This window comes from Schistocerca cancellata, chromosome 9, assembly GCF_023864275.1.
Source record: "Schistocerca cancellata isolate TAMUIC-IGC-003103 chromosome 9, iqSchCanc2.1, whole genome shotgun sequence".
Taxonomy (NCBI): Eukaryota; Metazoa; Arthropoda; class Insecta; order Orthoptera; family Acrididae; genus Schistocerca; species Schistocerca cancellata.
This window is the reverse complement of record NC_064634.1, coordinates 504,680,215-504,700,506: the sequence shown is the minus strand read 5'-3', so window position 1 is coordinate 504,700,506 and position 20,292 is coordinate 504,680,215. Positions and strand designations below refer to the sequence as shown.

Genomic DNA, 20,292 nt, shown 5'->3' with positions numbered 1-20,292 from the left:
TCTATGTATTAGCAGCACATTACATTTGTCTGCATTAAGATTCAACAGCCATTCCCTGCACCATGCGCCATTCGCTGCAGATCCTCCTGCATTTCAGTACAATTTTCCATTGTTACAACCTCTCGATATACCACAGCGTCATCCGCAAAAAGCCTCAGTGAACTTCAGATGTCATCCACAAGGTCATTTATGTATATAGTGAATAGCAACGGTCCTACGACACTCCCCTGCGGCACACCTGAAATCACTCTTACTTCGGAAGACTTCTCTCCGTTGAGAATGACATGCTGCGTTCTGTTATCTAGGAACTCTCCAATCCAATCATACAACTGGTCTGACAGTCCATATGGTCTTACTTTGTTCATTAAACTACTGTGGGGAACTGTATCGAACGCCTTGCGGAAGTCAAGAAACACGGCATCTACCTGGGAACCCGTGTCTATGGCCGTCTGAGTCTCTTGGACGAATAGCGCGAGCTGGGTTTCACACGATGGTCTTTTTCGAAACCCATGCTGATTCCTACAGAGTAGATTTCTAGTCTCGCCGCTCCACTGCGTGCTTCGCACACGAGTCACACGTGGGGAGCATGCCTGGGTATACCCACCGTTCCGTAGCGCAGCGCAGACATTTTTCCGTGAAGCCACTGACTGTCTTGTTTCACAATTGGATAAATGCATTAACAGTTATGGCAACTAATTTTGAAATAATAAACGGATTACTTAATAACAATGTAGGAAAAGGTAGTTGCTACTTACCGTAAAGGAGACAACGTTAAAGAGTTGCAGATAGGCAAAATGATAAGTCAACAGTAAAGAAGAGATAGGTGCTTATAGTGTCCGTCAGTGGAGATTCGTTATCCCCTCGTAATTCGACAACCGTGTCACGCGAACGTGACCGCGTTGTTGGCTAGCAAGGTCGCTATGACGTCATTAGCGGGGTCGTAGCAAGTAGCGTCATACACAGACGACTACCGACATAAAGGGCTTCTATTGCTGCCATAATTAATACGACAACAGCGCGTTTGGTCCACACAGCTGCCGCTGACAGAATGCGTTAGTGTTCAAAAAAAGGAGTTCTTGCTGTCACTCCATCTCAAATGATGGTGAAGTAAATACGATGTTTCGCCAATTTTTGCAGAATGAGGACTAAAACCAGACGGTTTGAGGTAGAGTGCTTAATAAAATATTAAGTGAAACTGAAAACAGACGCCATACACATCACAACACTTCATTTTACTTTAATTTCCTGTCATCAAACGCTTTAACCCTTAACTCTCGAGGTGACTTTTCTGTAACGTATACCACGAGGTAGAGTCTCTGGGATCCCTATGTTTAAACAGAGATTTAAGGCAAAAATCACTAGAAATTTTTAACTCATGCTGTATAACATTTCTTTTTACAATTATTTAAGTACTGTTTAAATGCTTCTAGTTTATTTTATTGCACTAAACAAAGCCAGCAGCATTTTGCGATTTATCACACAAAAGCACATGATTTTCTGTGGTTCTTTTAAATAGTACACATAAATTGACTATCAGAGTACTGAATTTTACATTCTGAAAAATTATGCAATGTCTGTAGCAAGTAAATTCCCAAATAAAACTAAATTACAAGATTTAAATTTGCGCATAAGAATTCCACCCGATAGGTACAAAAAGGAAGTCTTGTCAATTTGACATTCATTCCTGGGAACTACATTTTTCTTATCACTAACAGACACTTTTAAGCATTTCATAGAAAAACCAGACAGATCCCCATCAAAAGTTTCCTGAAGTTCTTGCTCTGAATAGTACTCTTGTTCGATAGCAGACCTGTGATCACTGGCTAATGTAAAAACAGAAGGCGATACCGCAACCGACAACAAAACACCGTGGGCTTGGCAATTTAAGGAGGGTTGGGGGAGCATAGGAGCATTCCACCACAACTGGCCTTGGAGAGCGAGTTCGGAAATTTTCGCGCGGTCTGAGAGACCACACCTCGTGAGTTAGCGTTAAGTAGCATCATACACAGATAACTGCCGCCAAAAAGGGCTTCTATTGCTACCATAATTAAACGCTGTGAAGATTTCTTCAAATATGTGTTGAAATATGTAGCATTAAGAATATTTATGACAATACTAGTGAGTGCAGCAACTGAAGAAACGTAGCTTTCCGGAGGTCGCAATTTTTGCAGTTCTGCTAGTTAGGCTGCTGTCACATATCTGTAGATTTTCTCAAATCAGTACGCCGTCACTTGCGCCGTCACAGTGTAGTCGATCCCATCGTCCGAACGAACAGTCTTCGGACGCCAATCGGTCAAGTTCAAGGCAGTTTTTTTTTTCGGTGGACTGTAAGAAACAGAGAAGTTTAGTCAAAGAAGGAAAGGAGTTTGTCGGATCCTGAGGATGAAAAATATCACAGTCGGGCTACAGTTCGGAATCCGTTGACTAAAATCGCAGGTTTATTGGAAAAGACAAGTAGACAAACTATTTATTGAAAATTATAATGTAAAATTATAAAGTAAAAAAAATTCGATTTTTTTTTTCTTCCAGTCTTTGGTCACAATATAAAGTCCTTCGACTATGACGGTTCCTGTCACTAATGACCATTTTCAGACCCGTTCTACACCACGTCCTAATGTGATAAAGTCGTAATGGCATCGTCAAAACATATAAATTTGCTGAGGCAAAGCATCGTCGCGTAGAACTAAAATGTGGTGTAAAATAGGCCACATCGTCCGCACAGTCATTTTGCACCATATTTTAGTTCTACGTGACGATGCTTTGCTGAGTGTATTTATATGTTTTGACGGTGCCATTATGGCTTTATCACATTAGAACATGGTGTAGAACAGACCTGAAGATGGTCATTACTGTCTAAAACCGGTCATCGTCGAAGGACTTTATATTGTGATCAAAGACTGGAACAAAAAAACATTTGACAGTACCTGGAGCACTATTTATATTCGCGACTATGTCGCAGTTGGTGAAAAAAAAATTCTTTCAAGTGAGAAGCTTATGCTTATAGTCACTGTAGTTGATTCTTTTGCCTTGTGGTAGGTGGGCATTGTCTGTCTACAAATGATTATTATTTACTGCATACTGACGTTTTTATCCCAGTGTGGTGGTGATTTTGTTATATGAAGTTGTTTGCAAATGTGGTGTATGTGTTGGCACTTTTCACTGCTTAGTTGTTCAGAGTAACTTGTTCTAAACATTATGCTTGTCTTTCAATTGTATGCTGGATGACAGTCATTGAGAGGCAATCGACATATGTTTGCAAAACATCAAATAAACACAGGAAAACGGAGTGTTTGTAATCTTGCTTTTCAAGGACGCTACGAATCATCTCGACTGTGTAACAGAACGTTTCTCCCTTCATTTCACATACAGGGTGTTACAAAAAGGTACGGCCAAACTTTCAGGAAACATTCCTCACACACAAAGAAAGAAAAGATGTTATGTGGACATGTGTCCGGAAACGCTTAATTTCCATGTTAGAGCTCATTTTAGTTTCGTCAGTATGTACTGTACTTCCTCGATTCACCGCCCGTTGGCCCAATTTAAGGAAGGTAATGTTGAATTCGGTGCTTGTGTTGACATGGGACTCATTGCTCTACAGTACTAGCATCAAGCACATCAGTACGTAACATCAACAGGTTAGTGTTCATCACAAACGTGGTTTTGCAGTCAGTGCAATGTTTACAAACGCGAAGTTGGCAGATGCCCATTTGATGTATGGACTAGCACGGGGCAATAGCCGTGGCGCGGTACGTTTGTATCGAGACAAATTTCCAGAACGAAGGTGTCCCGACAGGAAGACGTTCGAAGCAATTGATCGGTGTCTTAGGGAGCACGGAACATTCCAGCCTATGACTCGCGACTGGGGAAGACCTAGAACGACGAGGACACCTGCAATGGACGAGGCAATTCTTCGTGCAGTTGACGATAACCCTAGTGTCAGCGTCAGAGAAGTTGCTGCTGTACAAGTTAACGTTGACCACGCCACTGTATGGAGAGTGCTACGGGAGAACCAGTTGTTTCCGTACCATGTACAGCGTGTGCAGGCACTTTCAGCAGCTGATTGGCCTCCACGGGTACACTTCTGCGAATGGTTCATCCGACAATGTGTCAATCCTCATTTCAGTGCAAATGTTCTCTTTACGGATGAGGCTTCATTCCAACGTGATCAAATTGTAAATTTTCACAATCAACATGTGTGGGCTGACGAGAATCCGCACGCAATTGTGCAATCACGTCATCAACACAGATTTTGTGTGAACGTTTGGACAGGCATTTTTGGTGATGTCTTGATTGGGCCCCATGTTCTTCCACCTACGCTCAATGGAGCACGTTATCATGATTTCATACGGGATACTCTACCTGTGCTGCTAGAACATGTGCCTTTACAAGCTCTTGTCTACGCAACCCCGGTACAAAATGTAGATACTCTTCGTGCTCGTATTGTGGACGGCCGTGATACAATACGCCATTCTCCAGGGGTTCATCAGCCCATCAGGGATTCCATGCGACGGAGGGTGGATGCATGTATCCTCGCTAACAGAGGACATTTTGAACATTTCCTGTAACAAAGTGTTTGAAGTAACGCTGGTACGTTCTGTTGTTGAGTGTTTCCATTCCATGATTAATGCGATTTGAAGAGAAGTAATAAAATGAGCTCTTAACATGGAAAGTAAGCGTTTCCGGACACATGTCCACATAACATATTTTCTTTCTTTGTGTGTGAGGAATGTTTCCTGAAAGTTTGGCCTTACTTTTTTGTAACACCCTGTATTTGAGATATAGCTGGCTTTGAAAGGAATCTCCTGTTGCTAAAACACCAAGCAGGAATTCTTTTTCCGAAATTTGCGTCATTCTTCGAAACAAACGACTCTACCACACTCGTTATAATTTCGAAACGGAACGGTGACGTCCTAGTGAAGTTACATTCAGCTAGCGTAGTATGTCATTCACGCCACGTCTACTAAACAACGTTTTCGTCAACCATCGATAGCTACGTTTTTATCTCCGTTTGCTGATATTGTCGAATAGTAGTGCAGCGCCACGTATGATTAACTAGTGAAACGTTTGCGGCTCCTTCAGCGCAGCGGGCAATGCGCGTAGGTACACAAAAATGTTTGTGGCTAGCATGGACGGAGATGCGAACAATGAACACAGTTGAAAACGTGTTGCGGACATCGTCGAAAACAAAAGTTATGAACATCTTCGTGAAACTTGTCTGATTAGTGAGGACAGTACTCGCTCGCCACCTTCTTTTCGAGACAAATGTAGCACACTGACGTGCGTGCATTCGGCGTCTTTTTAGTAGCAAAAAGCGCAGTGCAGCACTCGTCTGCAAGTACAGAAGCGCCACGGTATCCATTCCAACCTAGGAGGCTCAAATCTAAACTATTTTATACATAGGTTGCAACCTACCCCAGCCTAAACTAAACTCCTTCACTGACGGAGGGCGTCAGAGGCACTGCGACCAAGCTGTCGGCTGGTCGGTCAACCTCTGGTGACGGCGGCTAGGCCATAACGCCGCGCCTGCAGCTCGCAAGGACACGTTCCAGTCGTCTCGCGCCAAGGTCACCGCCAGGTCGCACTGCAGTCGAGCAAACACTGGCTGCCCGGGGATTCCCCGGACATGTCGCCATCACGACAGTCAGCGGGTGTGTGAGCGAACAAGCAGCATTGTTTCCCATCACGAACAACTAACTCTGCTTGCTACCAGCACAAACTGTGGAAATGAGTACACGGTCTGCTTTCTCAGCTGATCATAACACCCACATAGGTCAGCTAACGTGGGGCTGGCTGTCCCGTACACGCACTGGAATTCTGCACGAATCGGTCAGTCAGAGGAAAGCTTTGATGAGAAACATTGCGAGTTAGCTTCCAAGGGCCGAAGTAATTCTACACACAGTACTGTATTGTAGTTGTATCTAAATCTACATTTACACTTGGTGTGAAAACGTGTTTGGCGACAGTGGCTTGCAGCTACTACTGTACTATCGATGTCTGCATCATGTTGCAAACACAAAAACTACCTTGCATGGTTGTGTCGCGCCGTATCAGTGGAAACAGTGTTTCTGATCTGCTACAGTTAAATGCCACTGTATGGCGCTGGTATTTATGTTCTACCATAGCCTACTTTATGTAAATCATGTTTCCAAGCAGTGGCGTGGACAAAGCAAGACTAAGGCAGGGGAGTGCATCTTGAAAGTGCGAAGTGCTATTTACAGTGACTCCACAGAGTATTCGTCCGATCACGGCGCATAGACTACAATGCACACAGTCATACAAATATAACTGCGAAATAAATAATAACTATTTCCTGACATTGGTTGATTTCTACACTTGGAAACAAAACGCTCTTTATGGTTCATACGTAGCTTCATTTGTGACCAAATACACGCTATGTAAAATCACGCCGCAATGGACGCCAAACGAGGCAATATCTGTGGTATTGGGCCACGCTGACACACGCCCCTCTCGCGTTCGTTATGCAGTTGTGTTCCATCCAGCACAGTGAATAGTTCTCTCTCTGGCCTGAAAGCCGTTGAGTAATATTTACGTAATATGGGTCGAAAAAGTTTCAAAACTACAAAGGAAGAGAGAGAAAACTGCGTCAGGTTGTTTCGGCAAGGAAAATGTTTTCAAGAAATCGGAGAAACCGTCAGTAGACCTACCAGTACAGTGAAGAGTATTATATACAGGTTTAATCAGAGCAAAAAGTACGAAAACAAATGACGAATGGTCGTGGCTCTGAGCACTATGGGACTCAACTGCTGTGGTCACAAGTCCCCTAGAACTTAGAACTACTTAAACCTAACTAACCTAAGGACAGCACACAACACCCAGCCATCACGAGGCAGAGAAAATCCCTGACCCCGCCGGGAATCGAACCCGGGACGAATGGTCGTCCTGCAGTTCTGTCCAAGATGGAGAAACGACAGCTACTTCGAGAAGTCATCCGAAACTGAGCGCTCCACACCTTCCTACTGCATTTCATATGCGTACAGGAAGGTCTGTTTCAGCACAGACTGTAAAAAATATATTTCGTGAAGCTGGTTATGGAAGCCGTAAACCGTACATCAGTAAAATCAACAGAAGAAAGCGACTTGCATTTGCAATGGAACATAAATCAGGTGGGTTTGATTTCTGGAAGAAGTTTACATTTACTTGAGCTGTTTAAGTGTAAAGGGCGCGTAACAGTGTGGAGAAAAAAGAATTGTGTACTTGAAGAGAAAAATATAACAGCCTCAGTTAAATATGGAGTAAGTTCAGTACTTTTGTGGGGGTGCATGAGTGCAAATGGTGTGGGAGATTTGTGTTTCATTGATGGCATTATGGACCACAAGATCTACATAAATATCCTAAAAACGCATCTGTCCAGTAGTGTGAATCATATGGGTCTTAATGGGGATTATATTTTCGCACAAGATAATCATCCAAAACGTACGGCTCTAGATACAAAGCTGTGTGTGTTGTATAACACGCCGCACTGGATGCAGACACCAACGCAATTCCCAGACATCAATCTTATAGAGAATTTGTGAAATTTACTAGACAAAAATACCAGAAATCGTCAGATATCCAGTAGAAATGATCTACAAACCGCTCTACAAGAGGAATGGCGTAAAATTTCAATGCAAACAACAGAATCTTTGGCGAAATCCATACCAAGAACAATGCAAGCGATTATAAAGAGGAAAGGAGGCCCAACTAAGTTCTAACAACAATATTCTATGTTCAAAGTGTGAAAAATCACAGTACTGTAGACGAATACTTACTTTGCGTCTTACATTCCTTTCTGTACTTCTGAATGCTTAACCATGTTTATTTATATAGCAATCTCTGTTTCTTTATTGTATTCTCATTTTAACTGATCAGTAAAGATGTCTTTGTCCCTGCCTTATTTCAGCCCGCCAGTTTTCAACCCTTTATACAACCTTAAGCATACAATCATGTATTAGACAAATACTTTGTGGAGCAACAGTATAAGAGATTTCACTGGAAACGACTCGGTGCAGCCGACCGGAGTGGCCGAGCGATTCTAGGCGCTACAATCTGGAACCGCGCGACCGCTACGGTCGCAGGTTCGAATCCTGCGTCGAGCATGGATGTGTGTGATGTCCTTAGGTTAGTTAGGTTTAGGTAGTTCTAAGTTCTAGGGGACTGATGACCTCAGAAGCTAAGTCCCATAGTGCTCACAACCATTTGAATCATTTTTGACTCGGTGCAGACGATCGCTGCTGGGCTCAACACCAGACGCAGTGGCATAGAAAGGAGGCTGAGCTCTGTGGTAACTCAGCACAGACAAACTTTGTCAGGAGAAATTGTCAGTGAACGCGGATTCGACAGGGGTGTCGACAACTCCCCTGGAACGTTCGTATTTTGGCGCGTTTCTGTAGAACAGGCAGTAGGTGTTGTGTATAAAGATGATATGGTTATATACATATTAATGTATTATATAACTATTTGTGCACAACAAAACACAAACTTCAGTGTTCTTGTTATAAATGAATTGCCTTTACGTAATCCTTCCAACAATGCATCACAAATCGTTGAACTATTTGAGATATAGCTGGCTTTGAAAGGAATCTCCTGTTGCTAAAATGCCAAGCAGGAATTCTTTTTCCGAAATTTGCGTCATTCTTCGAAACAAACGGCTCTATCACACTCGTTATAAATTCGAAACGGAACGGTGACGTCCTAGTGAAGTTACATTCAGCTAGCGTAGTATGTCATTCACGCCACGTCTACTATATTACGTTTTCGTCAATCGTCGATAACTACGTTTTTGTCTCCGTTTGCTGATATTGTCGAATAGTAGTGCAGCGCCCCGTATCATTAACTAGTGAAACGTTTGCGGCACCTTCAGCGCAGCGGGCGATGCACGTAGACACAGAAATGTTTGTGGCTAGTATGGACGGAGATGCGAACAATGAGGACAGTTGCAAACATGTTGCGGACATCATCAAAAACAAAAGTTATGAACATAAACTTGTTATTACACTCATTTTAAACGCAGCTTAAGGTGTGTACAGGCAAAATAGAGCCATCATACTGAAGAACAATATACTGATAATTAGAAACGTGATCTCTGAGTTTTTGTCACGTTGGGAAGGGTGAAGCCATGCTTATCAATATCCACTGTTTGTCAACAGTTGCAACACGTATTAAGAACCCTTGGAAGACATGGAAGCGGTTCAAAACTGATTGTGAGACAAGCACATACTCATACTTATGATATGTTTTGGAAATCTGGAGAGCCATTTTGTCATGTTCTTCCTTATGCGCATGCAGCAGCATGCTTACCACTATTTTCCAGAACGCCGCGCATGAGAACGATATTCTTTTGGGGTACATACCCCGGGTTTGTTGCTGATAGAAAGGTAGAGTCAAGCGTTTTGGATAGCCCTTGGACTATGGACCATTTGTATACCGAACAGCAGGATCGTATCAGTGTGACTGTACTACAGTCCAGGGTCAAAATAAGTATATCAGTTGGTTCTTTTTGAATCTGATGTGGTTTTTGGTGGGTCTTAGAGTGCTTATGGAGCCACCATTAGTTCATGGACGGGTCCCTAGAAAACTTGAAAAATCCCTGTTTTCCAATTTTTTGTACTAAAACCGAGCCGTGGATTCCAAGACGGTTGTGCACAGTAAATGGTTGTAATTCTCATGATATATTCCTAATATCCCGATCTCGAACCACCTTGAAAATTTTCTTGATATCTTTATCCGTTTTCAAGGTACAAAGATTCTCTACTAGTAGACGTAAAATACGGATTTAAAATCCGGTGTAAGGCGAAAACGTGATGAACCATGGCGAAATATGCTCTAAAGTGTCTCAGTTATCATTGTAAGCGTTCTGGGAACACCATGTTGTAGTACTGAAGCACATGCAATTTTTTTTTTTTTTTTTTTTTTGCTCCAAAAATTCGGTTTGTTGGTAAAAGGCCAAATATCCATTGTTGTTGCTTCATCTGATGTACGGTCACTGTTTCCGAAAGTCCTGTTTAGTGAGCTCAGTACCATACTGAAGAGAATGTTCAAAGGCATCATTGCCCATGAAATCGGAACGGTCTTTCGTGTTAGAGAGACAAGCGCTCAAGGTTGCGCATAGTTTCTGTGCTTTCGACGTCACAGTGATTAACTAAACCCAGGCAACATTGTCTAGAATTCGTAAACAGTAATTGCAAGTCTTCTGTAGGCCTATAACAGGACATTCTCAAATCTTTCACCGGCTTAATGTGACTGTATGATTAAATGATGATGGCGTCCTCTTGGGTAAAATATTCCGGAGGTAAAATAGTCCCCCATTCGGATCTCCGGGCGGGGACTACTCAGGAGGACGTCGTTATCAGGAGAAAGGAAACTGGCGTTCTACGGATCGGAGCGTGGTATGTCAGATCCCTTAATCGGGCAGATAGGTTAGAAAATTTAAAAAGGGAAATGGATAGGTTAAAGTTAGATATGGTGGGAATTAGCTAAGTTCGGTGGCAGGAGGAACAAGACTTTTGGTCAGGTGAATACAGGGTGATAAATATGAAATCAAATAGGGGTAATGCAGGAGTAGCTTTAATAATGAATAAAAAATAGGAGTGCGGGTAAGCTACTACAAACACCATAGCGAACGCATTATTGTGGCCAAGGTAGACACGAAGCCCACGCCTACTATAGTAGTACAAGTTTATATGCCAACTAGCTCTGCAGATGATGAAGAAATTGATGAAATGTATGATGAGATAAAAGAAATTATTCAGGCAGTGAAGGGAGATGAAAATTTAATTGTCATGGGTGACTGGAATTCTACAGTAGGAAAAGGAAGAGAACGAAACGTAGTAGGTGAATATGGATTGGGGCTAAGAAATGCAAGAGGAAGCCGCCTGGTAGAATTTAGCACAGAGCGTAACTTAATCATAGTTAACACTTGGTTCAAGAATCATGAAAGAAGGTTGTATACATGGAAGAACCCTGGAGATACTAGAAGGTTTCAGATAGATTATATAATGGTAAGACGGAGATTTAGGAACCAGATATTAAATTGTAAGACATTTCCAGGGGCAGATGTGGACTCTGACCACAATCTATTGGTTACGAACTGTTGATTAAAACTGAAGAAACTGCAAAGAGGTGGGAATTTAAGGAGATGGGACCTGGATAAACTGAAAGAACCAGAGGTTGTACAGAGTTTCAGGGAGAGCATAAGGGAACAATTGGCAGGAATGGAGAGCTGCATCAAACCAGTCTCAGGACTGAAGACCCCAACAACAACAACAAAGTGGCATCACGTGTCACGGCTTTGTTTGACGGAGTTCACTGGTCCTGCTGTCGCTGTCACGGCATCGGGCATCCCTCGGTTGGAAGAGTGACACGCTGTCATCTGGCATTGCAGATGCAGCCGCTTGTGGGCAAGCTGTCGTTCCTGTACAAGCCGTACGTGCTGGCCGTGGTCTCCATCGGCTACGTGCTGGGCGAGCTGGGCCACTACCTGATCGGCGTCACCACAAAGGCCATGGCCAACGACCTGCACTACGGCGACATCTCGTGCCAGCTCAACACGACCGAGTACACCGTGGCGCAGCTGCCCGTGCACTGCAATGAAGCCAACAGCTCCGAAGTGTAAGTAAGCGCTCGTCACGGGCACTTGGCGCATTTCCTTTTAAATAATATTCTTAATTTTGAACGTTGAGTCATAAAATCTTACAAGGGGACCTCCCCATCGCACCCCCCTCAGATTTAGTTATAAGTTGGCACAGTGGATAGGCCCTGAAAAACTGAACACAGATCAATCGAGAAAACAGTAAGAAGTTGTGTGGAACTATGAAAAAAATAAGCAAAATATACAAACTGAGTAGTCCATGCGCAAGATAGGCATCATCAAGGCTACTGTGAACTCGGGAGCGCTGTGGTCCCGTGGCCAGCGTGAGCAGCTGCGGAACGGGTGGTCCTTAGTTCAAGTCTTCCCTCGAGTGAAAAGTTTACGTTCTTTATTTTTGCAAAGTTATGATCTGTCCGTTCGTTCATTGGCGTCTCTGTTCACTGTAATAAGTTTAGTGTTTGCGTTTTGCGACCGCACCGTAAAACCGTGCGATTAGTTCCCTCTCCAATGGGAACCGAAAACATTTGATCGCAAGGTCATCGGTCAACCGATTCCTCCACAGGAAAACACGTCTGATATATTCTATGCGACACTGGTGACGGCATGTGCGTCACATGACAGGAATATGTTGTCGACTCACCTAACTTGTACACAATGGGTAAAAATATTCTTCTACCTTGCCCGATTTAGGTTTTCTTGTGGATGTGATAATCACTCCCAAAAAGTGATGAAAACATAAGAGTTTGTCACATAAACTGCAACAAATGAATGCAACAGTTTCACAGTCGCACAGTTTTCCCTGCGCTCTGTCAAAACATATGTTTTTAACGTTTTCAAATTTTTCCGTGTGTAGACCGTCAAATCCTGCATATGTCCAAGCAAATCTGAAAATGTCCTGGAATTTTGGAGAGCGAAGTGTATGTCAGAAGTTCCATGCGGCTTTTCGCGGATGATGCTGTAGTATACAGAGAAGTTGCAGCATTAGAAAATTGTAGCGAAATGCAGGAAGATCTGCAGCGGATAGGCACTTGGTGCAGGGAGTGGCAACTGACCCTTAACATAGACAAGTGTAATGTATTGCGAATACATAGAAAGAAGGATCATTTATTGTATGATTATGTGATAGCGGAACAAAGACTGGTAGCAGTTACTTCTGTAAAATATCTGGGAGTATGCGTGCAGAACGATTTGAAGTGGAATGATCATATAAAATTAATTGTTGGTAAGGCGGGTACCAGGTTGAGATTCATTGGGAGAGTCCTTAGAAAATGTAGTCCATCAACAAAGGAGGTGGCTTACAAAACACTCGTTCGACCTATACTTGAGTATTGCTCATCAGTGTGGGATCCGTACCAGATCGGGTTGACGGAGGAGATAGAGAAGATCCAAAGAAGAGCTTCGCGTTTCGTCACAGGGTTATTTGGTAACCTGATAGCGTTACGGGGATGTGGCAGAGTCTGCAAGAGAGGCGCTCTGCATCGCGGTGTAGCTTGCTCGCCAGGTTTCGAGAGGGTGCATTTCTGGATGAGGAATCGAATATATTGCTTCCCCCTACTTATACCTCCCGAGGAGATCACGAATGTAAAATTAGAGAGATTCGAGCGCGCACGGAGGCTTTCAGACAGTCGTTCTTCCCGGGAACCATACGCGACTGGAACAGGAAAGGGAGGTAATGACAGTGGCACGTAAAGTGCCCTCCTCCACACACCGTTGGGTGGCTTGCCGAGTATAGAGGTAGATGTAGATGTAGATGTAGATGTGCGAGTGCCTGAACTTTGATAATTGTCTGAAAATAAAAAATTAAACTTTTCACTCAAGGGAAGACTTGAACCGAGGATCTCTCGTTCCACAGCTGCTCACGTTAACCACGGGACCACGGCGCTCCTGAACTCACGTTAGGTTTGATGTTGCCTGTTTTTCTCTTGGACTACTCAGTTTGTTGTATATTTTGCTTATTTTTTTCATAGTTCCACACAACTTCTTTCTGTTTTCTCGATTGATCTGTGTTTAGTGTTTCAAGTCCTATCCACTGTGCCAACTTATAACTGAATCTGAGGGGGATGCGATGGGGAGGCTGCCTTGTTAGGGGAAAGTTATGTCGTACAGTATGGTTGGGTGAGAGACCCTGAAGGGCAGGATCAGCCGCCTAACTGGACAGGTCCTTCCTGTCCTTCGCGCCTGCTGCCACTTTTCCTTTGTCAAGTGTGAGAGTCATGTGTTAAGTGTGTCTTTTATGCGTAGATGACTGTAAAGGGTGTGTGTGTAGTGCTGTGTCTTGTTTGTATTGAATGGTGGTGAGAGAAGGTAGAGGGTGAAATGTGGTGCTGCCACGTAGCCTACACCTCTCAAACAGCACCGAGGGGCATCTGAGCTTAATGTTCCCATCTGATGGATGGACCACCATTGATAGTATCACGTGTCCTCACTCTGTGAGACACTGCAGTCAAGTCTGAAATTTAATCCTGAATGTTGGCACAAACTCTGGTGATCGGGAACTTTGTGACACCAACCCTCTCCCATTTACTGGAAAGGTAAATGGGAAGCTGTCAAAAGCATGTAGCCTACCCGGGCAGATACCCATCCAAGTACTGGCCACGTCTGACATTGCTTAACTTCAATGATCTGACAGAAACTGGTGTATTCCACAAGGTTAGGCAGTCAACATATAACATATTAATGGTACAGCTTGAGTAAAATAATGTGGCCACAGCGCAGAATTGCATTCGTGCCTCGAGGGCTGGGTGAGTCCGTCCCTTTCTTCGTACACCTCAGTTCACTGTCACCTGTCAACGTGTGCACTTCAGGCATGGCACTACAGTGCAGGGGAAGTCTTCATAACCAAGTATGTGTAATTATATGGAATACAGTATTAACAATTACAACAGATTATTGCTGGGAACATCTCTTCTGGTGTATTTTCAAATTTGTGTAGCTTTTTTTCACTTACAGTAACATTCTTTAAGAACAGCCATCATCATCTCTTTCTGTCGTCTTCTGTCATTCACCAGGAGGGTTGACCTAATGCAGACATAGCACAGAACTCTGCCACTCTTTTCTTCATAATCCATTCATGAATGAAACACAAATAAGTCCGATTTTCTAGATCTTCCAAAACTTATGACTCCAACTTGTTTCAAAAACAGGTGTACGGGGAAATGAGCACACTGTAACAATTTTCTGCTGTATCTCCTTTATTTGAAATCATCGACGATACAAAAGCGCTACATGACCTTTTTCACAAACACCATGGTAAAACAACAATCACTTTCGACAAGCAAAATCTGTTTACGATGAGAAGGACAGATTGTTCCTCACCATAAAGAGGAACTGTTGAGTTGCAAACAGGTGCTGTGAAGACAGTGCTACACATATAAGGCAAAAGACCTTCTTCAGAGCTGGCCAGGGTGGACGAGCGGTTTTAGGCGCTACAGTCTGGAACCGCATGACTGCTACGGTCGCAGGTTCGAATCCTGCCTCGGACATGGATGTGTGTGATGTCCTTAGGTTAGTTAGGTTTAAGTACTTCTAAGTTCTAGGGAACTGATGACCTCAAAAGTTAAATCCCATAGTGCTCAGAGCCATTTGAACCATTTTGAACCTTCTTCAGAAATAGAGAAAACACCCACATACGCACAAGCACAACTCACACACACAAACACACACACACACACACACACACACACACACACACACACACATGACTACTGTCTCTTGCCATTGTGGACAGACTTCAACTGCAGCTGATGAGAGCAGCAGTCTGGCACTTGTGGGAGCATGGATGGACATGATGGGGACAGGATAGGGCTGCCAGGTGCAGTTAGGAGCTTTGGGGAGGGGGAGGGGGGGAGGGGCGGAAGGGCTGGAAAAGAAGTAAGAGAGACTATTGGAAGCATTGGCGCAATAGAAGACTGCGTAGTGGTGGTGTGAGAGCAGGAAAGGGGAAATGTAGGTGGAGGACAGGGACTAGTGAAAGTTGAGACTGTGATGGTTGCAGGAAGCAGAATATACTGCAGGGAGAGTTCTCACCTCTGCTATTCAGAAAAAAGTTGGTGGGTAGGAACCAGATGGAGCAGGTTGTGAATCAGCCATTCAAGTGGAGCACATTGTGTTGGTCAGCATGTTCAGCAACTGGGTGGTTCAGATGTCTCTCGGTCACAATTTGTCAGTTGCCAATTATGCAGACAGACAGATTATTTGTTGTCATGCCAATGTAGAAGGCAGCACAGTGGTTGCAGCATAATTTGTAAATTGCTTGGCTGCTGTGACGGATAGCTCTGTCTCTGATGATAGGGAATGCCTGTGACATGTTTGGACAAGGTAGTGGGTACTGGTGGGAGGATTTATAAGACAGGTTTTACATTTAGGTCTGTTACAAGAGTAAGAGCCATGAAGCAAGGAATTAGGAGCAGGACTGGAGTAGGGATCATCAAGGATATTGCACAGGTGGGTGGCAGAATACCACTGTGGGAGCAGTAGGAAGGATAGTGGTCAGGATATTCCTCATTTCAGGACATGATGAGAGGTAGCTGAATTTCTGGTGGAGAATCTGATACAGTTGCTCCAATCCAATCCAGTTGCTTCATGAGAGAAGCGCTCCTTTGTGGTGAGATGATTGGTATGTATCAGTTGGTAGGTGCCTGGAGAGACAAGGCATAGGAGATCTTTTTCTGGACACTGCTTGAAGGGTAATTTTAGTTTGTGAGGGCCTCAGTGAGTGTTGGTACGGTTGCTCAATGTACAGATGCAATGACCATGGGCAGCTAGGCTTTATGGAAGGGACTTCTTGGTATGGAATGGGTAGCAGAAGTAGGGGCATTGCCAGTGATTGGTAGGTTTGATATGGGCAGAGGAAATGATGTAGCCATCCCTGAGGTGGAGGCCACCATTGAGGAAGGTGGCACATTGGCTTGAGGAGGATCAGGTGAAGTGAATGGTGGAGTAGGTGTTGCGATTTCAGAGGAATTTGAATAGGATGTTCTCATCCTTGATCCACATCATGAATATGTCATCACTGAATCTGAATGAGGCAAGAGGTTTGGGATTTTGGGTGATTAGGAAGGATTCCTCTAGATGGCCCATAAACAAGATGACATGGGATGGTGGAATGTGGGTGCCCATTGCTGTACCGTGGATTTGTTTGTAGGTGATGCCTTCAAAGGAGAAGAAATTGTGGGTGAGCATATAGTTGGTGACAGTGACCAGGAAAGAGGTTGTAGGGTTGCAGACAGTTGGTGTTGGAAAAGGTAGTCTTCATTAGTGCAAGGTCACAGTCACTGAGAGTGTTAGTGCATAAGGAAGTGGCATTGACAGTGACAGCAGGGCACTGTGAGGAAGAGGAATAGGAACTGTGGAGATCTGGCAGGAAAAATGGTTGGTGTCTTTTATAGATCAGGTTGACTGATAAGGTAAGGAATGAGGAGGTTCTGCACAGAATCGAAGAGGAAAGGAATATGTGTAAAACACTGACAAGGAGAAAGGACTGGATAATAAGACATCTGTTAAGACATCAGGGAATGACTTCCATGGTACTAGAGGACAAAATCTGTAGAGGAAGACAGAGACTGGAAAATATCCAGAAAATAATTGATGATGTAGGCTGCAAGTGCTACCCGGAGATGAAGAGTGCTACTCTGAGAGGAATTTGTGGTGGGCAGCATCAAACAAGTCAGAAAACAGGTGACTCATTAAAGTGCTTATGGGTAAACCTGTGCCTGCTCCAATCAAGCACAGTTGCAGTCTGCAGTCCAGAGACAGTCGTCATGTGTGTGTTATTTGTGATTATGTGGCTGTGCATGTTGTCTACATCAGAAGAAGGCCTTTTGGCCAAAATTAAATTTATAGCAGTCAACTTCTTCTCTAAATGGTGAGTGGCAATCACTCATTTCCCTAATACTGTTGTTATTGCATTGTGGACTTTCTACTGTTTGGTGTTCACAGTTAGCCTATTTTATACCTATCTTGGATGTTCCACATCCTTCAAGACCACCTTGTTATGGGTCTAAAGAATGAATAGTGTTTGTAATCTAATGCAGAGCAGCTTTAAATCAATATGATGCAATATTCTGGTCCACAATGCTTATTGATGGTGACAACAAAGAATATCCATTGTTTCCAAACCAATTGAGTACAATTGATATGTCACAAATAGATGGCACAGCATAGTATTAATACACTACTGGCCATTCAAATTGCTAAACCAAAAAGAAATGCAGATGATAAACAGGTATTCATTGGACAAATATACTAGAACTGACATGTGATCACATTTTCATGCAATTTGGGTGCATAGACCCTGAGAAATCAGTACCCAGAACAAACACCTCTGGCCATAATAATGGCCTTGATACGCCTGGGCATTGAGTCAAACAGAGCTTGGATGGTGTGTACAGGGACAGCTGCCTATGCAGCTTCAACATGATACCACAGTTCATCAAGAGTAGTGACTGGTGTATTGTGACGAGCCAGTTGCTCGGCCACCATTGACCAGACATTCTCAGTTGGTGAGATATCTGGAGAATGTGCTGGCCATGGCAGCAGTCGAACATTTTCTATATCCAGAAAGGCCCGTACAGGACTTGCAACATGCGGTCATGCATTATCCTGCTGAAATGTAGGGTTTCGCAGGGATTGAATGAAGGGTAGAGCCACGGGTCATAACACATCTGAAATGTAACGTCCAATGTTCAACGTTCCGTCAATGCAAACAAGAGGTGACCAAGACATGTAACTGATGGCACTCCATACCATGACGCTGGGTAATATGCCAGTATGGCGATGATGAATACACGCTTCCAATGTGCATTCACTGCGATGTCGCCAAACATTGATCGACCATCATGATGCTGTAAACAGAACCTGGATTCATCTGAAAAATGATGTTTTGCCATTCATGCACCCAGGTTTGTCATTGAGTACACCATCTCAGGCGCTCCTGTCTGTGATGCAGAGTCGAGGGTAACCACAGCCATGGTCTCCAAGCTGATAGTCGATGCTGCTGCAAACGTCGTCAAATTTTTCATGCAGATGGTTGTTGTCTTGCAAACATCCCCATCTGTTGACTCAGGGATCGAGACGTGGCTCCACGATTCATTACAGCCATGCGGATAAGATGCCTGTCATCTCGACTGCTAGTGATAGAGGCCATTGGGATCTAGCACGGCATTCCGTATTACCCTCCTGAACCTACTGATTCCACATTCTGCTAACAATCATTGGATCTTGACCAACACGAGCAGCAATATCATGATACAATAAACTGCAATCACGATAGGCTACAATCCGACCTTTATCAAAGTTGGAAACATGATGGTACACATTTCTCCTCCTTACACAAGGCATCACAACAACGTTTCACCAGGCAACACCGGTCAACTGCTGTTTGTGTATGAGAAATCAGTTGGAAACTTTCCACATGTCAGCACATTGTAGGTGTCGCCAACGGTGCCAACCTTGTGTGAATGCTCTGAAAAGTTAATCATTTGCATATCACAGCATCTTCTTCCTGTCGCTTAAATTTAATGTCTGTAGCACGTCATCTTTGTGGTGTAGCAATTTTAATGGCCAGTAGTGTACTTTGCTGCTACCAGAAGCATTGATTATTCTCTTTGTTTTATATTCATGTTTTGCTGTCATTGTCAAATATCTTACCAGACTAATTTGACAATACTGTATCAAATGGGCACATAAAATTACAATTTATACAAGATTTTGTTTGTAGTGAGTATGAAAGGTCATCGTATGTTTCACCGAATGTCACATGTGACACATCATGAGCAGCCTTTGTTTATAATGAATACACCACAAAAACAATATTGAATACGTTTTCTCTAATGCCAGAGGTAAGGCAACTGTTGACTGTTATGAATGGTACTCAATTCATCCAAAGGCACTGGGAAGTAAAGGCATGCATTACTGTGTAACAATAATGACCAGTTACTAATCATCACTGATTTTTGTCTTGTAGAACTGGTTATGGGCATGATACATTTTTCCAGTGGGTTGTATAGTTTCTTTTAAATTTGTGTAACTTTATAACACACAACACAAGTGTTGAGTAGTATTTTTGCTTGGTACTGTAACTGATCAAAAAGAGATATCATTAAACTTTCAAGTGTGAAGCCACACACCAGAAGTGAATTTTTGCTTTGATGCCTACTAAACATCAGTCCAGCATGCAAGCCTCTACACAGTTTTTTCCTTTCAGTCATTAAATGTAAAAGAACACATAAAATGCATGCAAACTTTAAAGCTATTTCATGTTCCATGTTGTTATATAATGTATATAAATGAAATATTTTTCATATTAACAGAATCTTCCGTCGGTTCTTGGTAGAACAACATTATAATAATAAATGAAAAGCACCAGTTTGCTTTTGTTCTACAATATTATTTTTATTGCTAACCGGTTTTCGGCTTACAAGGCCATCTTCAGGCATTTACTGAGTATTATCACCAAAGAAGTTAAATGTTAGCAGACAACATTGGAAGAGAAGTAACACATCTAGAGCGAAGTAGAAACATACAGTGAGTAACATCTTTGCAATGAAATAGTAAAAACTGAACAGTACATAAATAACAATGCAGTTGACAGGAAAACCTTTAGCACAAAATAAGAATAGCATGCCTACATAACAGTTTCTATTGATAAACAAAACTATTGAAATAAGATAAAATTAGTACTAGGCAAGGCTGCATCAAGAGGCATG

General features: G+C 43.1%; 1 protein-coding gene across 2 annotated transcripts in view; it reads left to right on the top strand.

Moving 5' to 3' along the window:
* The window catches only part of LOC126100558 (D-xylose transporter), a 384,842-nt gene that overhangs the window by 313,612 nt on the left and 50,938 nt on the right, over positions 1 to 20,292 (top strand). For both annotated transcript variants that reach the window (XM_049911177.1, XM_049911176.1), the window contains exon 2: positions 11,381 to 11,607. In XM_049911177.1, the coding sequence (XP_049767134.1) occupies positions 11,381 to 11,607 (227 nt within the window). The remainder of the gene's footprint in view (positions 1 to 11,380; positions 11,608 to 20,292) is intronic.